The following is a 25,191-nucleotide window of genomic DNA, read 5'->3' as shown; positions in this document are numbered from 1 at the left end:
ATTTACAGCCATAGCCCAAAGCAGAACCCACACAGATTGCTCTGAGTGCTTCAGAGTTCTGATCAAACTAAATAAGTGTCAAGAGAGCAGGACAGGTCATGCAAAGCACACAATGTCATGATGTTAACTCTGACAGAGGTACAGTCTTTTCCAAGCTGCATGACAGGAGATTTTCAGCAAAAAGTTTGAATGAGAAACACTCAGAAAAACCTCATTAGGGTTAAAAAAAAAAAAAAAAAAAAAAAGAAAAGCTGTCAAGGATTCTGCTGAAGACAGAACAAAACACCAGTTATCTTCCAGTTACCTTAAAAACTGCTTTTCATAATTACTAACACTGAATGATAGGCCATCTATTTAGAGCCTCTTATTGACCTTGAGCCTTCTGGCAGCACACTGCGTGCAGAATTAATAAATTGTTAATACATCTGGTATGGCCACAGTTATACTGGAAAGAGTCATTTCTGTGGGTATCTTTCTATAGACAGAGTTAAATCTTCACACTCAGGTTGAAATAAGCTAGAGTCACCATTGCTACAGCAGGAAATAGGTGAGCACTGTTCGCACCTGAATGTGGTTTCTCATATGGAGGAGCTTAACATATAAAAGGATATCAGAGCTGTCACTACTCCTGTCACTGCTCCCATCATGAAAGAACCACTGAATATTCCCAGGAAAACACCAACTGACTTGAAAAATGCTGCTGCATCAAAAGCATGGGTGTTTTCACCTGTTGGCTGGTAGGCAACTATGGACCTAGGAAGAGAGTAACACAATGAGAAGTCAGAAGTGGCATCAGAATGGTTTTAATCCTTAACAGCAGAAAATGAACAATAGAACAGACCAACCCATACTGAAGGCAATTTTTTCCTTTCTGGTCTGTGTATGCCTGAAGAATCTTGGCAAAGGCTTGTGATATATATTGTCAAGTTCAAGGAAATAGTCTTAAATTTAAAACAGCATGTCTAAAATTATTTTTTTTTCCCCTCAGAAAAAGCATTTAAAGCAGTTAAGTAATTTCAGAGTAGAAATTCAAGGAGCTACTTACGAAGATAATACAATGGCAACAGCATCATTCAGCACGCTCTCCCCGAACAGAAGAGCATAGAGATCAACATCAGCGTGCAGCTCATTAAATATTGCCAGCACGGTAACTGCAGGAAAAAAAAAAAAAAAAAAGAACAAAAACCATACTGGATGACTTCAGGAACAACTGAGAGCTGAGAAAGCAGACTTACCAGCTTGCCTTAAGCAATAAAACACAAGAATTGAAGGATCAAAATCAATCTGGGAAACAGACTAGCCATGTTTATCTACAGGTAAACAATTCCACCATCAGTTTTAGGGTAGCCTCATTAGGCAGGAGCTCTGTGCCCCCCCACATGCACAGCATTTATAGCAAAGCCCCTGTGATGCACTGGCACAGTGCAGACAAAATACTTCTGTTATTTTTTGTAGAATGCTCTGCTATTTTTTGTAAAATGTGTTCCATATAAGATAACCTACAAAGATGTTGTGCTGCTCTTGATGTGTGGATTGTTGACATAGCTTTGTTGTTTCAATCACTGCACCAATGGCTGTAAGTGTTCCCCAAAGCATACCTTGTGCCTCAGGAGCGTGCATTTGCACAGGATTTGAAATGGACAAGACTGCTAAATATTTACAGCAGTCCTTTCAAAAAAGGCTCCAGTCTGACCTGAAAGAATGATTTCAGATGTTCCCATATATAAGCTTCAAAAATCAGATGGCAGTTTTTTGCACAAAGGCCAAAAACAGTGTGCAGCCATAGCCTGCTCAGAGCTCAGCTCAATTACAGGAGCTACTTCCCATTTTCACAACACACAACACTGAGCACATCAAATAATCTGTTTTAAATGTCACAATTCATACTTCAGCACACCATCCCCTGGCCCTGCTCTTCCACCAACTCTCCAGACTGACTTGGCAAGCACAGACACCTTTGTGAACATGCTGGATTTAGAAGGATAACTCAATTTTCTGCCAAAAGCTCAAACTACTTTGCAGAAGAGCATTCTTCTCTTTGAACTTGTATAGTATGAACTTCATTTGAAGGAAAAAAAAAAGAAAAAAACCCTCAAATATAGCTTTGAAAAATATCAAATGTCAGATGCAACAAAGACACAGAAATCCTTATATCCAATATAATTTATTTTCAGCCCTAAACTTGAAGCATGCTAAAAAAGAGTCTGTTGGGGAAAAATAATTAAAATAATGTATAATGAACAGGAAAGTTGGATTTGCCCTCAAACATACGATCACATAATCACCAAACTGATGGAATAGCTTTCACAGCACCCAGAACATCAGAGATGTTAGAATAACAACAAAGAAAATAAAGAATTATTAATATATTCGTGCTATACAGCCAACAATCCTAGCAACAGGATCATTTTGGAAGGTCATTAAAAATTGCTCAGCAAGCTACCTGGATCAGTGGCGGATATTATCGCTCCAAAGAGGAGGCAATCTGTATAATAGAATTTATCAGAGAGCTGTCCCACCAACTTCATTAGTTTCACAACCCCATACATGAGATTCCTGAAGAGAAAGGATAAAACAGTCCAAGTCAAACAAGTTAGTATATTTCAAACAAGCAAAGGAAAACCAAAAGCAACAATATTTCAGGTGGGCTTTGTTACATTGGAGCTCTGTGGGACAGTGCTGCAGTCTAAGCTCTCAAATTAAGGCCTCCACTCTTCTCTAGGAACTGAGTCAAGAGTGAGACATGATCCGGCAAATATAAAGCAAGCACAGCATGAATTCTGTTCATACAACCAGCACAAACTCCACAGGCTGCTTCCTTTTTCCACCACAGCAAACATTTTCATGCTCAAAATTCCCCTCGGTAATGCTTCTCCCAACACAGTACATAGAGAAAAAGCTTTGAACTGAGAATAGCTTTTAAAGTATTTCTGTGTAATGAAATTGAAGGATGCAAATCGAAGTCACCTAAGCAAACTCAGGATTTCTGTACTTCAGAATATCCATGCACCAAGAACACAATAATATTATCTGTGTGATTGTATGCAAGTAAACTAACATGATTATCTTAAACCAAATGTGCATGTATACATAAAGTGATGTACATATTCTGATCAGAGAGGGAGAGACAGAATGTGCACATGCAAAATGGAAAGGACATCTCCAGAAATTTGATAGCTAAGACTCTATTACAAGTAGTGCCTACAATTTGGAATAAAGTTAATTCTAACAGAAGTCTAAAAAGGTTTAATTTTGGACTACAACATAAGATCAGAAACTGAACACTGCTCTTTAGTTGTCTGGACTTGTGAAGTGATTCAAACTTGACAATATTGTTTTGTTATCAGTATTGCTTAGAAGTCAGATCTCAGCAAAAGTTATGCTTTAATTTTGAGTGGGAGAATCAGAAATAACATTCAAACAGATCACTAAATTAAAACTATCTGAATGGCTCAATGAACTCAAGGGACAGATATCACAAATTTCACTTACCCAATGATAAAACAAGAGACTGCTGTTCCTAAAAAGGCGTAGGCCAAAATCGACCCCAAATTCCTGAAAAAGTGTCTCTGTATAGAAGAAATGAAAGTTTAAACATGTTTTAAAAAAAAAAAAAAAAGAAGTTAAAAACACAGTGCATTGTTACACTTGCATTCATTGCCACATTCTAGAGAAATCCTTCAATTACTGCAATGCAAATTCTGTCCAACAAAATTTTGGTAAGATGTATACATGTAGGATATACAGTAAGAAAGACTTAGTTTCAAAACTAAAAACATGCACCACATGAGTAATTTATGTCATCTTCTAGTGAAACAACAATCTGGGTCCTTTCATTATCCAGAGTCTGGAACACCCCCACTGGAGTTGAATTTTGACTCTACTTCTCAGTACAATGTACTGCACTTTGGACATTTAACAGTTCATAGCAGCATATCTTTTAGCTCAAATGCAACTAATGCACAAAGGAAAACAAACGAGCAAGATTAGATAGTGTGCATATACACACACGTGTTTATATCCATGCATATGTAAAGTATTTTTTCTTAAAACAGGATGACCTAACCTAATCTGTAGAGGAAATCAAGATTTTTCTTACTGATGTACACAAATGATTGCAATGGAGACTGCACTCCTGAACAGATCAGTCTCCCATTAAGAAATTTTCCACAGAAGATGATTACACTTACCTTCTTCAAGCTATAACCAGCATGAAAAATAATAGGAGGCAACAGAATGTTGAAAAAAACTTCTGGGTCAAATGTAACCTAAAATAATAAATAAAATGTGAAACAAATTAGGAACAATCACACACTTTATGTCCTTTTCCTCTTTCATTTTTGACACTTACTATTTTTAAGTGTTGAAATCACAGTCAATGGGCCAAGATGACCTTTCAAATTACTGTTTAGCCCTATAAAGACACAACAGCAAAAAACTGCAGCTCTCCATAGGGAACAGCACCTAGGAAAACAATCTTTGCCTTCATCACCAATGACAGTCCTGCAACACTTCCAAACATAGTCCCTTTTTTGAAATAAAATTAATTCTAATGGAAACGATGCTGAAAAAGGTATCTAATTGCACATGACATTCATGTATTTGCAGATGAAATTATATTTAGACATTCATTTGTTGTTTGTTATTTTTTTTCCTGAGTCTAGCCAGCATACTGTTATTGCCAGCCAGTCAAGTCACGTACAAGTCTGGTTTTCAGGAAGCAGAATCACCATCACTTCTAAGTGTTCCAGTGGATGCTGCAGGTATCCATGGAAGACTATACTAGACAAAGGAACAAAACCAATCATTTATAATTCAAACAAGACCTGCACACATGTGAGACTAGACCTAGTGAAGACTAATACGAGAGTGTGCACCCAGACTGGGGCTCATATCAGCTCACTTCAGCTGTCTATAGCAGACAGGTACACGTATAAACAGCCACCTTCACAGTCATTCAGAGTCATCCTCATCATAGTTACTGAAAGTGTTTTTAAGACACAATCCTGAAGTGTCAATTCTGCACTTAAAAGTCTAGCTTTGCTACACAGCTACACACTGAAGAGATTTAATTCCTGCCACTGAATAAAATAAGAAAGGAAATAGCAGATCTGAGCAAAAGTTGATAGATAAGTTTCATTTCTAATACCAGATTGTTTAATTTGGTGGATTACAGGATGCAACAAGCAACTATTTCCTGAAAGTAAGCAGATTAAAAAAAAACAAGGAAATAACACCAAGAAGCAATGAGTATTCATTTCCTTCTATACCTTACATTACAGAAGGTAGCATCAGGCTCTTCCTGCTCTGCTGGTTTTCATGAATTTTATAGATATTAGAAGTGTACACGAAGTCTCCAGCAGCAGCCAAAGGCTTTGGAAAAGTATTACACTGTGGCAACAGAACACAGTTTTGCCAGCAGCAACACAGTACAAAAGGTGCTTCTCAGTTAAGCATTGAGGTGCAGTTACCACCAAAAACACTGACGTTTGATACTACCATTCAAGGGAATCGTAGATTTAAGAGCATTCAAGAAGGAGAAGCATGCAGCCAAACAGCACACATCCACAAGAACTGGCCTACCCTCACCTTTCGCAACATGTCATTTTGCTCCACGCTGTGAATCTTCCCAGGACTTATTTCGCCTTTGAGTGTATATTCGAAGAACTTCCCACTGACGTTGACCAGCAGGGTTGTGAATGGCCTGTCCTCCTGCGAGCAGCTCAGCGGTTTATCACGGCCGCTGGAAGAAGGAGTGCCGTATCTCAAGATTACCCCAACAATCAGGCCTGCAAGAAGAGGATTAAAAATCCATGAAGCTGATTTGACACTCCTGTACCGAGCTTCTGAGTTTGGAGCGTCAACTGAGGTGTAACACAAGAAGCTTACGTATATTTTGCAGTGAATGGCTACTACCAGTTTCCTGCAAAGGAAGAGAAGACCCAAGCAAACATGCTGATACTGATGAATTTGTAAAATCTGCTATCTGCTCAAAGAGACAAACAAAACACTCACTTTCATCTCTCTTCTTCCTCACCCTCATTCACATCTCTCCGAAAACTCCGAATTGTGCTGCAGGCTGACAACTGGGATGTAACAAACATTTCACCTCCTTCTGAGCAGAACTGAGTACGATATAACTAAATAACTACTGAAAATATACAATACTGAGTACTGAAAATATACTTCACTGAAAATATTCATTGTAAAATACCACAATACAGCTGCAGCAACAATGCAGCTTTCTGCCTGGCAATTCTAAGCAAGCCAACAATGGCAGTTGCACAATCTCCTGTGTATTTGCAAATTGTGCAACTAAAGTTCATACGGTGTGTATAAAGAAGTCAGCTGCGCCTCTTTTCACTAAGCAGAAATAAAACAAGGTAAAAAAAATAAGCAACCACAAGAGGCACGAGACATGCTATTCAGGAATATAAAAATAATTACTCAAGCAGCCTAAAGAAAATCCAGCCAGAAAACACCATCAGTAAGATGAGCATCATTAGCATGAGCAATCAAATTAATTAAATACATGTAACCAAATGGACAATGCCAGGAATCAAAACAAAAAAATACTGAAGAAATATAAGCTTTTAACTGACACTGTTCCTTTTACAATGTACTGTGAAAAACAACTGTCCAGCCCTATAGGAGGAATGGGAAGAATAGTCAGAGTAGTTTTGGCCTGAGAAGTACACAGATTGATACCTCCTTTAAGTCTTCCCTGTCATCTTAAGATAATTTGCGATTTAATCCCTGTTGCAGACAGCTGAAAGGTGATGATGGGTGACTGTCAATAAAGAAATGATCCTTCTGTTGGCAGGACAGTAGTTAGAGCTGGTTTTGCTCTGTGACCCTCACTCTGCATCCACAGATCTCTTTCTCCAGATGGTAAATAAAGTTGACAGATATTAACAAGAGAATAAATGAGGTGTAACAAGAAAGAAAGCACACATCACCAAAAAATGAAACTTTTTGGTATATATATAAAGAGTAATTGAACTGTAATGAAAAAACAAAACCAAACATAAAACAAAAAAGACCAACTCCCCATTCTCTTCAGGTTCAGAGCAGAAAAACGGTCTTGATGTAAAAGAAGGTACAATACAATAGCTGTGACACTTGAGCGGGTGGTTATTCTCTGGTCCCCAAGAGAACATAACGGCAACAAGATCATTAAAAAGTAATGGGAAGATTAAGATGTATTTTATTTAGAAAACAGACTATTTATTTAGAAAAGTATGTACTCAAGGAGAACACAGGGAAGTAAACTCTTCAGCAAGACAAGACTACTTACTGACATTTTAAAATGTTGACAATTTAAATACAGAGTTTTAAAGAGCATATTCCATACAACCCCAGAGTATTTTACAGCTACACTTATCTGATGCAATAAAAATGCAGCTATGCAGAAAATGACAGGTTATTGCCAGTCAACTTCAAGCCGTTTGCACTGCCAATTATGGCTACAGACATTTTCCACAAACCCCACTAGTCAGATTGCCAAAACTTACTTATTGCTCTCACTCCCCTCATCCCTAGAGAGGGCTAGGCTCACATAATACATCAGGAAGATGTTCAGCCTTAGAAATTCAGCTAGCCAGCATCTGCCAAAGCCCTGCAGTAAATCAGAAGCAACAAAGAAAACTCCACAGATTAATTTATACACAATGGTGGCACAAAACCAGCTCTGTACTGCTACTAAGCTGAGAATATTGAGGAGGATAGATTTCGCAGCCTAAGGCTCAGAGAGCATCATTCAGTGAATTCATTGCTAAAGCAGATGGGAAACCTTGTTGCCATTGTATTAGGAGGATGCACAACAGAGTAGGATGTGATTATATGATAGAACTGGACATAATTCACTCTTACATTTTCTCCGCTATAATAAAACATAGCTATTATTTTAAGTCTGGATTCAACTACATGACAATTATATCCATAACTCACATTTAATGTTTGAGGTTAAACATACTTTAACCATCAGTATTCCATGGTCTGGCTACAACAGCTGCTGGGAAATATCCTGTTTTGTACCCTTCCTGCTGATAAAATATCAAAGTGGACATCCTTCACATCAAGCACCACACAGTTTAGGAACATCCGATCCCTGCTGTCAGGCTGCTATCTTGCAACTCCTCCAACAACAACTGCAGGAAAAAACATCAGGATGCAGCCGAGACTGAAGTCTGCAGCTACTGCTTTCCTCGGGGTGGCCAGCAAGAAGGTAGGAGGCCATAAGAAGCAGTGGCAGCTAGTCAAGGGAGGGTGCTGCTAGGGCTCAGTCCTGCTTAGAACTGCACAGGGCTCAGTCCAGAAAGGAAATAGGTATGAAAACATGTGGGGCCCAAAATGGCCACACACATCCTACAGCAAGCGTCATCAGAGAAAAAACAACTAGGCAACTCAGAAGATGAGTCACAAGAGTGGAACAGATCCCTAATCTCACAAAGCACAGGCATGCTGCTATAGTTATCACACAGTCCATAAAGAGCAGGTTCTGAGCATTCAAGTGAAGTGTGCCAGCTAGGCACATTTGACAGAAGTGAGCTGCAGAGAGCCTCAAGTCATTAACATTTTTCTAAACAAGCTCAAAGTCCTTACGGAAAACCGTAGGGAAGCATTTATGGTTCCAATGAACATCTGCTCTTCTACACACTAAAAAGTTCCTGGACTTGTTAGATCACTTCTACAGACTTTTTTCATCTGATGAAAAGGCTTATATACTTAGCCGTCCCCCAAGGTCCCAAACAACTAAAGACCTAAGAACTAGAGTGCTTTTTAAGCAGACGGAACAGCCTGATTTACAGCTTCAGAAAAGATGCCCTCCTAAGCTGCCTGTCATCATGTGTTATACAGAGGGCAAGTTCATCCTTTATAAATTCTCTCTAGATATTTGACTTCAAGCATCTCTGGAACATTAGAGTCACAGCTGCAGAAAAAGAACAGAAGAGAATAAGACTTGGAACTGCTCAGTGGGCAAACCTAGTGAGGCACTATGCACTTACTTTAGCAGCTATTTCTAGGACAACACAAGCACAAATTCAGTACAGTACTACTGCTTATATAGAGGTGAAAGAAAGGATGGAAGTTAGGAATAAATACGAAAGTATCAGTATGCCAGCCCCGTGCTACCTTCATCTTGCACGGTCTCACTGATGAAGAGTTAATGAAGAATGTGGATCAATAGAGCAAATATTTGAATGCTTGAGAACATTTTAGCTCATCAAGATGGAAATCTGAAGAGACAAACTAAACCAGCACTGCCTTTTACTGCAGGAGACAAAGAGCTACAGGTGAGCTATAAATACTGCAACATTTTCACAGAATGGCCAGGGTTGGAAGGGACCTCAAGGATCATGAATCTCCAACCCCCCTGCCTCAGGCAGGGCCACCAACCTCCCCATTTAATACTAACCAGGCTGCCCAGGGCCTCATCCAATCTGGCCTTGTACAACTTTAGGGATGGGGCATCCACAACCTCTCTGGGCAGCCTGTTCCAGTGCCTCACCACTCTCTCTGTAAAGAACTTCCCCCTGATGTCCAACCTAAATCTTCCCTCCCTCAACTTCAAACCATTTCCCCATTTTTCCCAATTTTAGAAAAGCCATAAGTTGCTTGTGGTAACTGCTGCAAGGACAAGTTTGCACCACTGTCCTTAAGGATTCTCAGGAAGGCTAATCTCAGAAGTTAATACTTAATGCCTTGCCTTCAATGTGTGACTGGCATTCTCACTTTTAACAGGGAAAGTATTTATGCCACTACATTGACTGTATAACCTGTCTGATTGTGCAGCTGGTACATAAAGAACATTGTATTGGGGCATCCAACACATCCTCTGGACAACCTGTGCCAGGGCCTTATCACTCTTATTGTCAAAGCTTCTTTCTTAAGTCCCTCTTTTAGTTTGAAACTACTTCTTCTTGTCCTACAACAACAAAGAATTAGACCCCTTCTTTTTTTACAGTCCTCGTTAGGCCACTATCAGATCACCCCAGAGACTTGTCTTCAGCAGTTCAGACAGGCACACATAACCCAGGCCAGAGTTGAGTGGTTCTTCAGCCAAATTCCCTGCTGAAGAATTAGCCCTGAGATTTCAGGAAGCTTCAACAGCCGGCAAATTTCAGAACTGGAGGCATCTGCACTCCATGACACACAACTCAATCAGTGGATTCAAACCGTGAATCAGTGAATTGGATCAATGGGTGAACTAAAAGCAGCTTGGATACTGTTTCTTTTGTCCTAGAAAAGGCCTGGGCACAGACTGCTATGGCTCTATCCACGTCAAGTACAAGTTGTTATAACTGTATTTCTGCCTGAAGGAGACTCAGTGGAGATCTTACTGCTGTTTACAGCTACCCACTAGGAAAACAGAGAAGAGAGAGACTTCAGAAAATGCATAGAATTAGGACCAACAGCAGCAAATGTATTGCAACACAAAGGAAGAAGAATAAGATTTAAAAAAATATAAAAACCAGCAAAGTGGATAAGCACCAGGATAAGCTGCCCCCAAAGGCTGATTTATCTCTATCCTTGCACGTAGCAAAGCTCACACAAATACGCCCTAAGCAACATGGTCTGCAAGGGGCTGCTTTGAGCAGAAGGTTGGATGAGAGCCTTGCCAGAGGCCCCCCAGCCTAAACTGCGCTGCAATTTGCACTCTTTCCTACGGACACTAGACCCCTCAGACAAGTACGTTATGCAAAGAGAAAGCACACGCTAAGAGCAGCAGTTAAAAAAAAAAAGCAGCGCCATTGCATTTTGATATCAGCACTAAGCCAAACCATCATCTAGCTGGGTAACACCACCAGCAGAAGGCCCAGTTGCACCTCAGAGGAGATCCTATCGCACTCTACAATGACCTTAAGGGAGACTGTGGTGAGGTGGAGATTGGCCTTCTTTCCCAGGACAGTAGGTAACAGCTTGAAGTTGTGCCAGGGGAGAGTCAGGTTGAATATTAGGAATAATTTCTTCTCAAGAAGAGTGGTGAGGCATGAGAACAGGGTGCACAGGGAAGTGGTGCAGTCACCGTCCTGGGCGGTGTTCAAGAAACACATCAATGTGGCACTGAGGGACATGGTTAGTGGGCACAATAGTGATGGGCCGATGGCTGGACTAGGTGATCTTAGTGGTCTTTTCCAGCCTTAATCATTCCACGATTCTTCCTCCATTCTCCCAAACTGAACTTTTTACCAGCTTGCAGACAAGGATGGAGGAAAACCTGTCAAGAAGGATGGAAGAAAACCCTGCTCACATATCTTCAAAGCAGAAAACCAGGAATACAGAGTATTTATACACAATTTGTATATATATTTATACACAATGTATTTTAATAGAGGATGGTAGTTTGCGTGCATTGAGATGCCACAGTTATTTCAAATAACCCAGAGCACCACCAGAGAAAGTACTTCTCATACAGAGGCAGCCTCCAAACGTGACAAACCACACTTCAAATTTCACAGTGATTTATCAGGAAGTTTCAGAGCTTCTTACAAAGAAAATAATTCAGGCATTGTCTCTGAGTCCTCATTGAATTTCAGTAAAAGAGCATTTTTCAACAGGGAATGGAGGCACATGATACCAGTCCTGAAACACGAACAAAACTCCGGGGATACCCAGAATCTAATAGGTTGAACAACAGACTCAAGGTCACACTTTGTCATTGCTTTAGGATTGTTTTAGATAAGGACATAAAAAGACAGCAAACAACATTAATGGAATAATGTTGCTCTGCACTAATTCTTCCTTCTAGGACATCAAGTATCACACTATCAAGGGCATTTTCCTAATAAGCCAAAGCAAGCATAACTCTGAATTTAAATAAATAAAAGGATTATTCAGAAAAAGTTACTGAGACAGTGCACAGTACCCAAACATCAAATTAACTTGTTGACTTGATGCTGCCAGACACACACAACATGCACATTGCTGCCTTCTTTAAAACCTTGCTTTCCAGAAAGGCCACAGGAGTGTCAGGTGGCCAAAACTACTGTCTGACTAACTGTTATGTCTGGCTGTTCTGACTTTTTTTATTTATTATTTTTCTAGGATTTTTTTTTTTTCAGGTCATGTCATGTTAGTATGATCTACATACTCACGTAGCAACACGGTCAAAAGAATGTGAACTAAAGGAGAAGGCAGATACATTTTATTCAGTGGTGATAATGGGATTAAACAATAAATTTAAGATAGCAAAAAAAGGTCATTAAAAATATAATTATCAGAAGACAGAAGACCATGTTGGAATTCCAGCACTCCATGATCTGAAATTACTGCATTTCGCAGTTCAAAATCTATACAAGACAGTTATAACTGCAAAAAAATTTGTGTGTTCCAATTAACTGGAAAGGATGAGTAGGCACTATTAGGAAGACTGTAAACCAGAAATGTGATCCTAAGTACGCAGCAAATAGGTGACCAGGAATAATGTGTTGCTTCTCCTTCTCCTTCCCCTTTGGAATCTAACATTCGTAAGTACAAACTGAGCAAAACCCATATATTCAACAGCTTACGCTGAAAGCTTGGTCGTGGAAGAGACTGCTGTCTTGTGGTAAGATCATGTGGCCTCTGGTCCCAGCATGGGACTGAGTCAAGGCTCTTGGCAATTCCCAACTTCAGTAGTGACTCAGTGGAGTCACGGGATGAGCCACAGAGGACAATTTAAAGAGGCACACTCAACAGAGAAATAAGATACTGCAGCTGTAAAGTATTTGTCCGTTACAGATGGCACAAATATTTGTTAGAGATTATCAGTAAGATAAGAGCCTGCAATTAAGCTCTCCCTGTTTGTGCTTTCAAGTTCACTTACTGCACAACCATTGTTTCAGGTAACATATTTAATAAAGTATTTGCTGCCAGGTATTTTACATACAATATCTTAAAAGATTAGTTGTACTTTCAGAAATGCAAGTATTCCTTCTTAGCTAGAAAGCCCAAAGCAGTGAAAATCATACACATACTAAAGCCACGTGCATTCCTATAAGCACAGGCAGCAACGGGCAACCACAGAAACACAGGGTGACTTCAATCACCCTGCAATTGTCTTTCCTGACTCGTGAAGAAATAGCTTTATTATAGAGCACCAGTCAGCAGTCCCAACTCCCTTCTGCAGGAGCAGCGTTGAAGCATCTTTGAACCCAGGCTTCTAAATCAAATGAGGGAAAACTCAAACACTGAGATTTTTTTCCCCCAAAACATATTTGGGACCAGACTAGCAGGCACCCCAACAAAAACAAACAACATGAACAGCTCTATGGCATCTAACAAAAAGCTGTCTACTCAATCATATTTTTTTTTACTGCTTTTTTCTCCATTTGTGTATATACGCTTGAAATGCATGCATAGCTCAAACAGGAGGCCACAAACTCCTCAGCGTCCACAAAAATACCCAGTAAACTGTTTCCAAAAATAAAAAATAAAACTACACAGTATCACCTATTGCAGGCACTAGCAAGAAGTTAAGCTATCCTATAAAAGAAAAAAAAAAAAAAAAAAAAAGCCCAGATACTTATACTCCTCACACACATCCCAGTATATCACCATAAAGCTCCAGCAGCAAGAGTTATTATTGCACCGTTGCAAAGAGTTGGGCTTCCATCTGAAACCTCACAGAAACTTATTAAGTAACAGCAGTCCCCACTGACACTGTCATTTGAGGGTTTGACAGAGGGAGAGGGTAGAGACAGAAGGGGCAGGAAATACAGAATCATAGAATTACCAAGGTTGGAAGAGACCTCCAAGATCATCCAATCCAACCATCCACATATCCCAACCCACCTATTTCCCCACTAAACCATGTCCCTTAGTACAACATCTAAGCATTTCTTGAACACATCCAAGGACTGTGATTCCATCACCTCCATGGGCACACCTCATGACTTTTAGAGAGTATAAATTTTTCCTAATATCCAACCTGAGCCTCCCCTGGCACAACTTGAGGCCATTCCCATATCCATTTCTGCATGGCTTTGGTTTCAAAGACCCTCAATAGCTACAAAGAATGCTCCTAACTATAGCTAAACCTGCATTCTTGCTAAAAACAAAGAGTACACCCCAGCCAGAGGCCTTTGCTCATTTGAAAAATATTTACAAGTTTAAAGTGATCAAAGTGTATAGAAGCCTTCATCCTGAAGAACATTTCTGGAAGCTTCTGATTTGAGCAGTAGACCAAGCGAAGTCTTAAGAAAAAAAAACTAGAAAGATGTATGACCAACGCAAACAAAGTAAAATCTGCAACAAAAAAGTGTTCAGCTATTTCAAGGAGAGCTATCCAGCACTTGTTCCCCCCCCCCCCTCCCCCCCCCCCCAAAGCCTTTTTGCTCCAAGCCACATTCATCTATTAACAAAATAACCTCCTATCCACAGAACAGGAAATTGGCAAGCAGACTGAATTTTCAAGGAAATCCCACCCGCTGAGGCAAGCCCCCCTAGCTGTGGAGCCACGAGTAGAAGGCTGATGGATGCTCGTAAGACTGATGCTTGTGGCTTCCTGGGAAACACACACAGCAAGCAGAATATGTGGGAAGCAACAACCCCATGGCTTTCCGTGGACATACAATCATAAAGATCTCTTCTGACCTTAAAGATCATCTAGTTCAACAACCAAACCATCACCACCATGCCCACTAACCATGTCCCTCAGTCCCACATCACAGACGTCTCATTATAACATCCCCTATCCACCTGCAGTCTCAACACAAGATCTATTCCATCTCGTGGAACAGCTTTCTCCATACAGACGTCTCCAAGAGCAGAGCTGGGCGTTGTGTGTCCTCTCCGTGTCATCTTTCTGGGTGACTGCCCTGTGTACAAGCACAGTCTGGCCATGGCTTTCCCACAAAGCTCAACTCTCAATCCCATTTGACAGCTATTTAACTTGCTGATTCAGCTACTCTGACATCCCACTTCACATACTAGAAATCCAAAGGAAAAAAAAAAAAAAAAAACTAAGTACTTATGAACAGCTGAACAGAGGATCAAAGACTATTTCTTATTTGTGATTGGCTTTCCTGCTTTCAGCTATAGCAGTCTTCCTCTAACCAAGCTCACCCTTACAGATCCCACTCACCGCCTCCTCAACCTCCTCACTACACACCAGAGACCCAAACAGTATTTGCTTTGTCTCTGCATCCTATCTCAACTCAAACCCTGGCACATCTCACCAGTGAGGAAAAGATGGTTGGGAACCTATCAGGTAACATCCCCTTCTAATCCACAAAGTGCCAGCTGAGATTCAGTAAGGTCAGATTTATTTCAGCTGAATAGCAGCCAATCTCTGCTGTGTATTGAAAAATCTGAGCCACTGACATCCAGGGCATCTACCAACATTACAAGCACCTGCTGCAATACCCCTAGGCATTACAACAGGAAAAATAAAATAAAATAAAATAAAATATTCTTCCCAAGGCTAATCTCACTTAAATGTGCAGAACTACAGTGCATTGCAGAAGTCTGCATTTATCCTAACCATTTTATCTGTATATAGCCATTTATGCTATCTTTTGGCCTTCTATTGTCATTAGAATATGCACCAAACTTTGCTACCTTTCTTCTTGTTACACAATTTTCACCAATACACTCACAAGGGGTTAACTACTTATGACAAGCTTGGTTTTAAAATTGCTGAAGCCAGTGTGATCTTAAAAGCATTACCTGCACACTGTATGTATAAAAAGCCTGGCAACTTACATGTTTGTCATCAGAAACCTAAACTCACACCCTCTGCAAAAGTAAAGGACAAGGGACTCACTCGCACCCACACATAAGGTAGTATGGAGGATAATCAGGCCAGGAAACTAAGCACTGCTGCTCACCACACGAGTCTGTCCTTGACCATTTTTGCATACGTGACTCTATTTTAATCAACCAGCCACATTACTTTTCTTTTAAAATTGCCATTCAAGTTTAAAGAAAATTCCAAATTATCTATTTCTGTCTTCACATCACTTTCATTTCTCCATATATACTATTTTCTTAGATTAAATATGCTTGACAGAATAGAACAACTGCCAGTCACAACAACATGTAATACCATTTAATGCATTTTGTCTAGCCTATAGCTGCCTTCTCAAACCACGAAAACAGTTCCTCATTTAATAGCAATGTGGACTCTGATATCAGATAGTTCTAAGTGACAGAAAAAAAACCCAAAAATTGGTTTTACGTAGATAACTGGTTACACCACCTTACTATTCTGTCATTATTGCTCATAAAGAGAGCTGCCCTCAGAGCACTTGGAATTCTTTACAAAAGCTTCTTGACTTTACAAATCACATGCTGGAATTAGATTATTTGTTTAGGACACAAGATTATCTGAACAATAATGGTGGAAAAACACCCCTTGACAATTTACTTTAAAGAAGTACTTACACCAAGATTGGTCACCATATGAACCTGTATATTAATGACTGTGTGTATACATTGATTAGTCATGCTTTTAACGAGACTGCAGATATGCTTCACTGGAGGTAGTTTATCTATGGCCACTCTCTGTAAGCTTTTATTTTGTGTTGTAATGGGCGTAACTGTGCACATTCACCAAACCTGGATTTGGTACAACCATCCTGAACATCCTGATGTGCAGGGAGGCCACAGGGACAAATCATAAAATCACCAAGATTGGAACAGACCTTCACGAGCATCCAGTCTAACCATCCATCACCAATACTTCCCCACTAGAACATCCCTTAGTACAACATCTGAACAGTTCTTGAACGCCTCCAAGGATGCTAACTCAACCACCTCCCTCCAGGGCAGCACCTGACCACTCTTTGTAAGAAGGAATTGTTCTTAACATCCAATCTGAATCTCTCGTGTCACAACTTGAGGCCACTCCCTGTAGTCCTACTGCTAGTTATGAGGGAGAAGAGGCTGACTCCCCACCTCACCACAACCTCCTTCCAAGGAGTTGTAGAGCATGATAAGGTTTTCCCGAGCCTCCTCTTCTCCAGACTGAACAATCCCAGTTCCCTAAGCTGCTCCCCATAAGACCTGTGCTCCAGACCCCTCACAGCTTCATTGGCCTTCTCTGAACAGGCTGCAGGGCCTCCAATGTCTTTTTTGTAGTGAGGAGCCCAAGGCTGAACACAGCATTTGAGATGTGGCCTCACTATGGCCGAGTACAGAGTAGCGATCACTTTGCTGCTCCTGCTGGCAGCACTATTTCTGATACAAGCGAGGATATCACTGGCCTTCATGGCCACCTGGGCACACTGCTTGATCATGTTTAGCCATGACCAACCAACACCTCCAAGGTCCTTCCACACCGTCTTCCAGCCACTATGCCTCAAGCCAGAAGTGTTGCCTGGGGTTATTGTGGCCACAGTGCAGGACCCATCACTTGGTCTTGTTGAACTTCATCTCACTGACCTCACCCTGTCCAGATCCCTCTGTAGGGCCCCTGTCAGATTGACATTTCCTCCCAGCTTGGTGTCATCTGCAAACTTACTGAGGGTGCACTCAATCCCCTCATCCAGGTAAAAATGAATGGCTCTTGCCCAGAGCCAGTTGATAAGAGTCCTCTCATCTCTTCCCAAGAGCTCAAGCTTACCAGCTACCAGCTAGTGAAAGAAAACAGTCAAACCCTTGACTTGACTGTTCCCCCCATCCCTACTCCAAACCCTAAATCAGAAGGTAATTTATGCCTTATCTGCCCTCTTGGGGCTTTCCAACCTACCAGCGATGGACCATTTTCAGCCCAACAGGTTACTTCCTACCCCCAGAAGTACATGCTGAGTTTTAACATGCCAAAGAGTTATACTCCATAAGCTAACAGTGGATTCCCTTTGTACAATTCACATTTGAAAAAAAGCTCTGCAAAAAAGTACTAAAAACATAAGTTCGTATTCTACAGACATTGAAATCTCTGATGTACTAAAAAGACTTCTTATTTAATGATTTGCCTTTTAAAAGCCATTAGGAGTTTCTAAGAGCTCTCACATACTCATCTTTCAGGTTGTTCATCAAGATGGGACATTTCACAAAGGCCATGGCTTTGCATTCTTGAACAAGTATTTACAGCTGTGGTTTGCAAAAACACCAGGCTTTCCAAGCTGAAATGATGCTAAAAGCATATTTGGGATCACACTGAGAACAAAATCCCCATCACAGGCATTATAAGAAGACAACTGAAAAAAGGCTCAGCAAATCTTTTTCATCTTGTTCTTAACCCCAGTTTCTTACCTGCAAAATGGAGAGGCACTGCTCTGCAAACACATCACAGGATTTAATAAAGTTCAGCGACTCCCCAGTGACTGGGAATAAGATCTCTAAAGAACAGGAAAAGGAACGAGGAAAACTTCAGTAGGGATGTGTGACACGAGACCTCTACATAACACTCACAAGCTCTTTTCCTGAAGCTAAGAAGGGACTACCACATCAACAAGATAAACCTCTCAAGTCAACAGACTCAAGGAAAAATGCAATTTGACTAGCACAGTTAGCAGCTGACACATAGGCTAGGGGTGAGGCATGCTAATATGCAGATATTACGTCAATTCCTTAGAATTGACACATGCAGAGCGCAGGCTGGTCCAGTACATTTTTGGAATCTGACAGTCATTGCTTTTGCAGTTCCCAAAAGGCCTGATGAAAAAAATCCCAGGAGTCCACATGACCGGGGTATAAGAATACTGGACATCATAGTCTGATTTTCAGTTCCAGAAGTAGTGTGGAAGCTAGTTTGCATTTATGTACAATATAGGCGAGTTCCTTTGCTGTGATTTGTCAAACACTTGGCCAACACAAGTTGGAGTCAATGACTCTTGTGGGTCCCTTCTATCTCAGGACATTCTATGATTCTACGACCTACCGAAATTATCAAAAAGAAACACAAAAGAAAAGTTATCTGATGTGAATACAGCAATGTAAATCAGGCCCAACAGATAACAGCTTAGCAACTGATGTCTACAGAAACACAAATATTCAGTTAGCGGCTTTTATCAGCAATAATAATAGATGGTCTGGTATCAGGAAAGGCAGTCGCATGAACTCCTGCCAAATCAGGGAACACGCATGCATTCACAGAGATTTGCAGAAAAGTACATTGCTGTGCAAGGTGATATCACTGAAAATCTGAATTACAGCAATATTAAAAATGCACACTTGGATGTATCATATAGCACTGTGTTTTCATCGAGGAAATAAAATATTTTCCCTAACTTCCTCCCCACAGGTATTTCAATTAGTTACTATTTACAAGATCTTAGATTGCTGTTCAAAAAACTCTTTTTACAGGACTTGTAATTAGTAACAAACTGTCATTAGCAAAACACCATTAGCAAAAGGCTGTATGTCTAGGTCTACGCACAGAAGTCTTCAAAAAGCCTCACTAACGTGTTCCACTTCAGTAGGTGTGAGCATCCAAGGGCTCCAGGTTTGCCTGTAAACTCAACCAAAACATCTGAAGTGTCTGATTCCGTAAAGAAAATTCAAAAAACCAAAACCAAAATATTCTTCAGATCACTATATTAAGTTTGTGTGCAATAAATAATTGATATTAACATGAGTGTTACGCTTTGTCTGTGCATTTCCTAAATCACCTTGCAACGAAGGCATTGAAAGCCCTAGTCAGGAATACAGATTTACTCTCATCTGCAATCAGTGCCTGGCACAATAGTTAACAATACTTTTCATAATGCTTTGCAAAAAAACTCGTTCTAATTCTTTAAGCGACACTGTACAAGACTTCTAACTTGAAAGTAGTAGCTAAAGTAGATTGCTATACAAAAAGCAATCTGTTAACATGCAATTCTATTTAGTTGATCTGGTATGGGAGCAACTGCGAAATCACTGCATGCTACATAACAGTATAGCAGCTTCCCTGTGACCAGTTACTTCTCATCACCACAGTACCTAGAGGACATCACCGGGGATAGGACCACTGAAATGCTTCATCAGAACACCATTTACTGTCACCCACCACGACAGAATCTGCAAAGTGAATGCCTAAAGCATGGAACTCTTGGTCGCAGTACTAATTCTACCTGAGAACATGGAGAATGTTTCAGGCTCCAGAATCAATTCAAGTGCTAATCAAGATGACAAGGTTTTCCTTCTCCGCTGTTCCTGGTATGACAAAAATGCAGCATCCCACTCAAAACTGCAAGTAGCTTTTTGGTAAGACTTGTCTGATAAGACAAGCACAGTTAACAGCAGAAAGTAGAATTAAGTCTGAAGTTACAAGCTTCAAGTTACAAGTAAGAAATAAATCACACTTGAGTGAAGGATACACTAGTATATCAAATGCTGTCTTAGAATATATTCCCTCTGAGTACTCTTTTATGCTTTTAATAAAACCAGTATGTTCCCCAAAGCTAATGTTTTTGCCAGCCCAAATACATCACAATATACTGCCAACTGAACAAGTGTCTGGGACAATCCAACCATTCATGGCCACCGGAGTTCATCATTCCACTTGTTCCTCATCCTTCACAGATGCAGTAAGCCTTATGAATGCAGGCTTTCTTTAGATTGTAAGGCACAGCAATGGGGCTACAATATAAACCCATCCAAAGAAAATCCAGGCTTTTCAAAGCATCTATTGAAGATTTGCTGATCTGCACAAAGGTACATGCTCTGAAAAAAAAAAAAAAAAAACAGGTAGAAGAAATTCAGTAAAAAAGGGTTTACAAAGCACTAGAACACACAGAAGCTGTACTTAAAAAAGCTGCAAAATGCTTCTGTATAAATAAAGTTGTCTTGCATCCTTGCTCCCAATTACACAATATGATGATCTTTCCTCACTCATTTCTACCTGGGGGTCAATAACTCACAGAAAGAGGGAATGACAAAAATAGAACCAGATTACTGGTATGCCAAAGTGCTCTTACAGGGCACTGTGGAACATTCTGTTGCTTCTACACACAGTAAGTTCATGTCAGGTCCTGACACTGATATGTTCTGAAACCATAACAATTAAAGTAGCTCTTAAGTTACTGCTGTGATGCCTATTCATGCCAAAGAATTCAACAGAATTTCCACATCAGCGAGCCTTCCCTCAGCAGCAGGCAAACCAGCTGCTACAGTACTTTTGCTGTAACACAATGTGAATAGAATACCATCTCCCAAATCCTAAATATAGATTACACAATAAACCAGTGGATATACATTCACTGGAGTTCTTATTTTCAAAGCTTTTAATGAGGCTGTATCAGTTTAAGCATAAAAACATGTTATGAAATATGAACTAGTTAAGTGACAATAAATGGAAGATCAAATTAGGGAGCTGCTTCCTACAGGAACTTCCTTCCTTATATCTTTTATATACATATATACAAGATCACAAGTGTGAAGGATCAGTTTTCAGATCAGAGCTATTTATCACACCAAAGCAACTGGACTATTTGGACTACCGATATCTTATTTATGTCACAATGTCCTGATGTCTTATTTATATAGAAGAAACTATTTAAGATATCTATATATCTTAAAGATATCTATAGATAGATAGATAAGATATAAATAAGACTATATAAGATGTCGTATTTATATAGAAGAAACTATTTCAGAAGCAATAGCAGAACTTTGAGGAAAGCTACAGTATTGCCATTGTTGCATTCTACAGGATTGTTGTAGCAGCAAAATAGAAAAGGTGTGCCCAGTTACTCATACCAAATGCTGACAGATGGAACTGTAAGACCATTGGAAAAGCATTCATCAGAGCACAATCAGCCCAGTTTTACACCACAAATGTAGTAATAAAAAAATAAAAAACAAACAAACAAACAAAACCAACTAGCAGATATTGTGTGTATAAAAACTACACAATCAGAACCCAGCATAACGACTGGTTCTTTTCCAGGGAAGAGCTATAGTGAAATTTGGCTAAAAGCTAACAGGGTGAACTACGTTTCTCCCATCGCAATAGTAACTAAAATCTTGCACTGAATTAAAAAGAAATAAAGGACCAAGAAAATCTTATAAGATGAGTAATGTACTGATACAGATCCTCAGTTTAGGCTGATGAGCAGCAGTAGCCTAGCCATTCCCTTGCTCCCTGCTATCATGCCATCCCTTCAGGTTTGCCAGGTGTGCCGCACAGGGTAGATGTATGAAGAAGAAAAAAAAAAAAGGAGTGGTGTAAACAGATGAATAAAAATATTTTTATGGACTGAGCAATACAGTCGTGTTAGCTGGGAGGTGATGCAACTGCTACTATGCTCTAAGGAATTATGACATATAATACTTAAGGCTGGAAATGACCTCTCAGATCATCTAGTCCAACCATCAGCCCATCTTTACCATGCCCGCTAACCATGTCCCTCAGTGCCACATCCCCACCTCCAAGGACAGTGACTTCACCACCTCTCTGGGCAGTCTGGCCACTGCCTCAACACTCCTCCTGAGAAGACCATAAAGCTCCACGGCATAAACCCAGCCTCAGCCAGAAGCCTCTTCCCCATTTAAGCTCCTGAGGAAAAGTGGTGGCCTTTTTTCTCCCCCCAGGATTTTCTATTTATAGCCACAAAGACTTGAGGTTATTGGAACGTGACCCAAGACTATGTAGAAAAGCCTGCCAAATAGCACAGGAACATAACAATGAAAAGCTTAAACCACTGATATATTATTTTCCTTTTAAGACAACGTCTACTTTTTCAGCCACTGTTTTTGCATCCCCAATAGAAAAATAAAAATACCCTCCCTCCCAGAATACTTGTCATCTTAGCATCAGCCCATGTCAGTAAATCTGACTGAATCTACTGCCTCCTCCTTGGCTAAGTCTTCCCTTGCAGATAAAGCTCAGTCAGCCATTTCTCATTGTTGCTCTTTGTTCAGCAAATTCTTCTGGGCAGAGTGGGCAACCTCTTGGTACCAGCTAATCACCTGCTCACTGAAGTGCAACATGAAACGGCTACATCATCAGGCACGTCAAACCACAAATCATAGATTTTTCTTGTCAGTGCAGCCACTAATCCAGCAGAACACAAATACAACATCCCTAAATCCACAGAACTACAACAGTTTAAGTTACAGTACAAAAATGAATTTTTAGCATTTTAGAAACTAGAGGTTTTTTCCCATTTAATTTCCTCAACTTTGAAGGCCAGCAATAAGGAACAGACCTATGGTGGACAGCTGCTACCAAGAATCAGTAATGTCTTCCCAACCCTTCACAGCAGTCCCCAAGCACATCCCCTGGGGTCATCACCTCTCTCTGCCCACTCAGGGATTCCTAAGAAATTCAGACTTGTCAACCAGATGCTCTTTCAAGTGTCTTAAACAAATACCACACAACAGGTAAAATGCCTATAGTAAGAATTGTGAATTTTGGGAGTATAAATAATGATTACCTAAAATGCATCAACTTGAAATAAATTTGTGATCAATGGCAATGTATGATTCTTTAGTCAATGCTTTAGGGGAAAAAAAATACATATATCTAAATGTCTAATTACCTTTATATACTGTCTGCACATTTAAAAGTGTGTTTATCACACTAAATCAAATACAAAGAAAATACTGATTCAGCAAAGCATCAGAAAACAGGTTCTGTGTTCAGACGCACAGTGTTACCCAAGAACGGGCTAATCTGGAAAGAGAGTCATTCAGCTCTGCGGCATGCATGTAGTACGTGGGAGCACACGTAGGTCAGGAATGTGACCAGTTCAAGGATCTCAGCATCAGGAAAACACAATGCAGTCACTGCAGGACTTGGATCCTGGCACTCTGCCATCGCCACAGAAGCAGCCAGTTCTTGTTTTTAAGTACCACCTTTTTTCTGCTATTAGGATTCTGAAGATCTCAGTAGAACAGATCCACTAAAACCCTACTTTTACCAATTCCTAGTAATCCAGCATTACAAACTGAGTTGATTTCCTCACTTGCCACTTCAAAAGAATTCAATAGCATAACCTTGGTAAAGAGCATTAAGTGGTTTTTGGCCCTACTGGTGGGGGGGGGGGGGGTTGGAGCTTCATGATCCTTGAGGTCCCTTCCAACCCAGGCCATTCTGTGATTCTGTATAAGTTTTCTTCTTACAGCTGAAGAGTTTATACCTTGCCTACAAGCCAAACTTGAAGCCTTCCATGAGTTGAAGGACTAAAAATCTGGTCTTGCTTTTGAAATAGCCTATTAGCAGTTACACTAGAAGATATCAAACAATTATTACAATTAAATATTCCAAGAGACAATTGTAATGGTAAATCACAAAAGCATTGATTCTTACAACACAAATGAAAAATATATAACAATACCCACAGAACTACGAGGGCAGCTGAGAACAGAGGAATAAAATAAAAGAGGATCTAGGAAAAAGAGTTACTTATGATTAACACTGCAGCAAAAGATAAGTCTGAACACAGTCCTCCACCACCTCGATAACATTGAAAAAAAAAGTGTTGCAATGAAAGCTTGAGCTGTTGTTGTTACATAGTAATAAATGCATATATATAGCTGCCAAGGAAGAACGTGCAAAGCTTAAATAGTTTGCAGGAGAAGACAAGTACAGATCACATCAGCAGCATTCAAGAAATAAGACAAGACAGGCAAACAAGATGGTGGCAGCAGAGGGGTAGAAAAATCACAGAAACACCAAGGTTGGAAAAGACCTTCAAGATTATCCAGTCCAACCATCTACCTATCACCAATATTTCTCACTAAGCCATGTCCCTCAACACAACATCCAAATGTTCCTTGAACACCTCCAGGGACTCCATCACCTCCCTGGGCAGTGCCTGAGAAGGTGATTTCAACCATTTTGTTCTTGAGCCAATTGCACAGTCATAAGAGGCAGGAAAAATAGCAAAGGTTTTTAGTTTTGGTAGAAAAATTAGGCTTGGTATGCAAACAGGAGTGAAAATAGTCAACATTAAGATATACCATTGGCTACATCTTGGGTAAAAAAAGAAAAAAAAAAAAAAAATAGAACAGACAAGAGTTGAAGGTGATTTCCACAGAAGTAAAGAAAATGCTGAAGCACAGTACTTCTTCCAGACCAGAAACAGACAGTCAAACCTAGAGGAGACATCGGAGGGCAAAATTTATCTGTACCTACATCAGCACCTCTTGTGTGAAAATAGAAGGGGTACAGCGGACTGCCAAAATCCACCCAGACATCATCCTTCAGACTTCCAAGACTCCCCAGCTTTTCTCAGAGCTGTGGCAGAGTTAGAACCTAATGCTGAAAAACAGCTTGTCTGGTAGCAGAGAAACCGTGACTGGGGCCAGTGATAGCAACAAACCAAACATTTTAGA

The 25,191-nt window shown here is 40.2% G+C and overlaps 1 protein-coding gene and 1 long non-coding RNA gene across 3 annotated transcripts in view; both read right to left on the bottom strand.

The window, feature by feature from the left end:
- LOC125688422 (uncharacterized) overlaps window positions 1-25,191 on the bottom strand; it is a 140,619-nt gene that overhangs the window by 46,954 nt on the left and 68,474 nt on the right. The window lies entirely within an intron of this gene.
- The window catches only part of SLC9A7 (solute carrier family 9 member A7), an 81,629-nt gene that overhangs the window by 46,954 nt on the left and 9,484 nt on the right, over window positions 1-25,191 (bottom strand). For both annotated transcript variants that reach the window (XM_048934502.1, XM_048934504.1), the window contains exons 2-7: window positions 5,590-5,789; window positions 4,191-4,268; window positions 3,493-3,569; window positions 2,444-2,556; window positions 1,046-1,151; window positions 612-753 (exon numbers count right to left, since the gene is read on the bottom strand). In XM_048934502.1, the coding sequence (XP_048790459.1) occupies window positions 612-753; window positions 1,046-1,151; window positions 2,444-2,556; window positions 3,493-3,569; window positions 4,191-4,268; window positions 5,590-5,789 (716 nt within the window). The remainder of the gene's footprint in view (window positions 1-611; window positions 754-1,045; window positions 1,152-2,443; window positions 2,557-3,492; window positions 3,570-4,190; window positions 4,269-5,589; window positions 5,790-25,191) is intronic.

This window comes from Lagopus muta, chromosome 1 (genome assembly GCF_023343835.1).
Source record: "Lagopus muta isolate bLagMut1 chromosome 1, bLagMut1 primary, whole genome shotgun sequence".
Classification (NCBI taxonomy): Eukaryota; Metazoa; Chordata; class Aves; order Galliformes; family Phasianidae; genus Lagopus; species Lagopus muta.
Note: the sequence above shows the minus strand (reverse complement) of the source record. Positions and strands in the feature narration are given on the sequence as shown.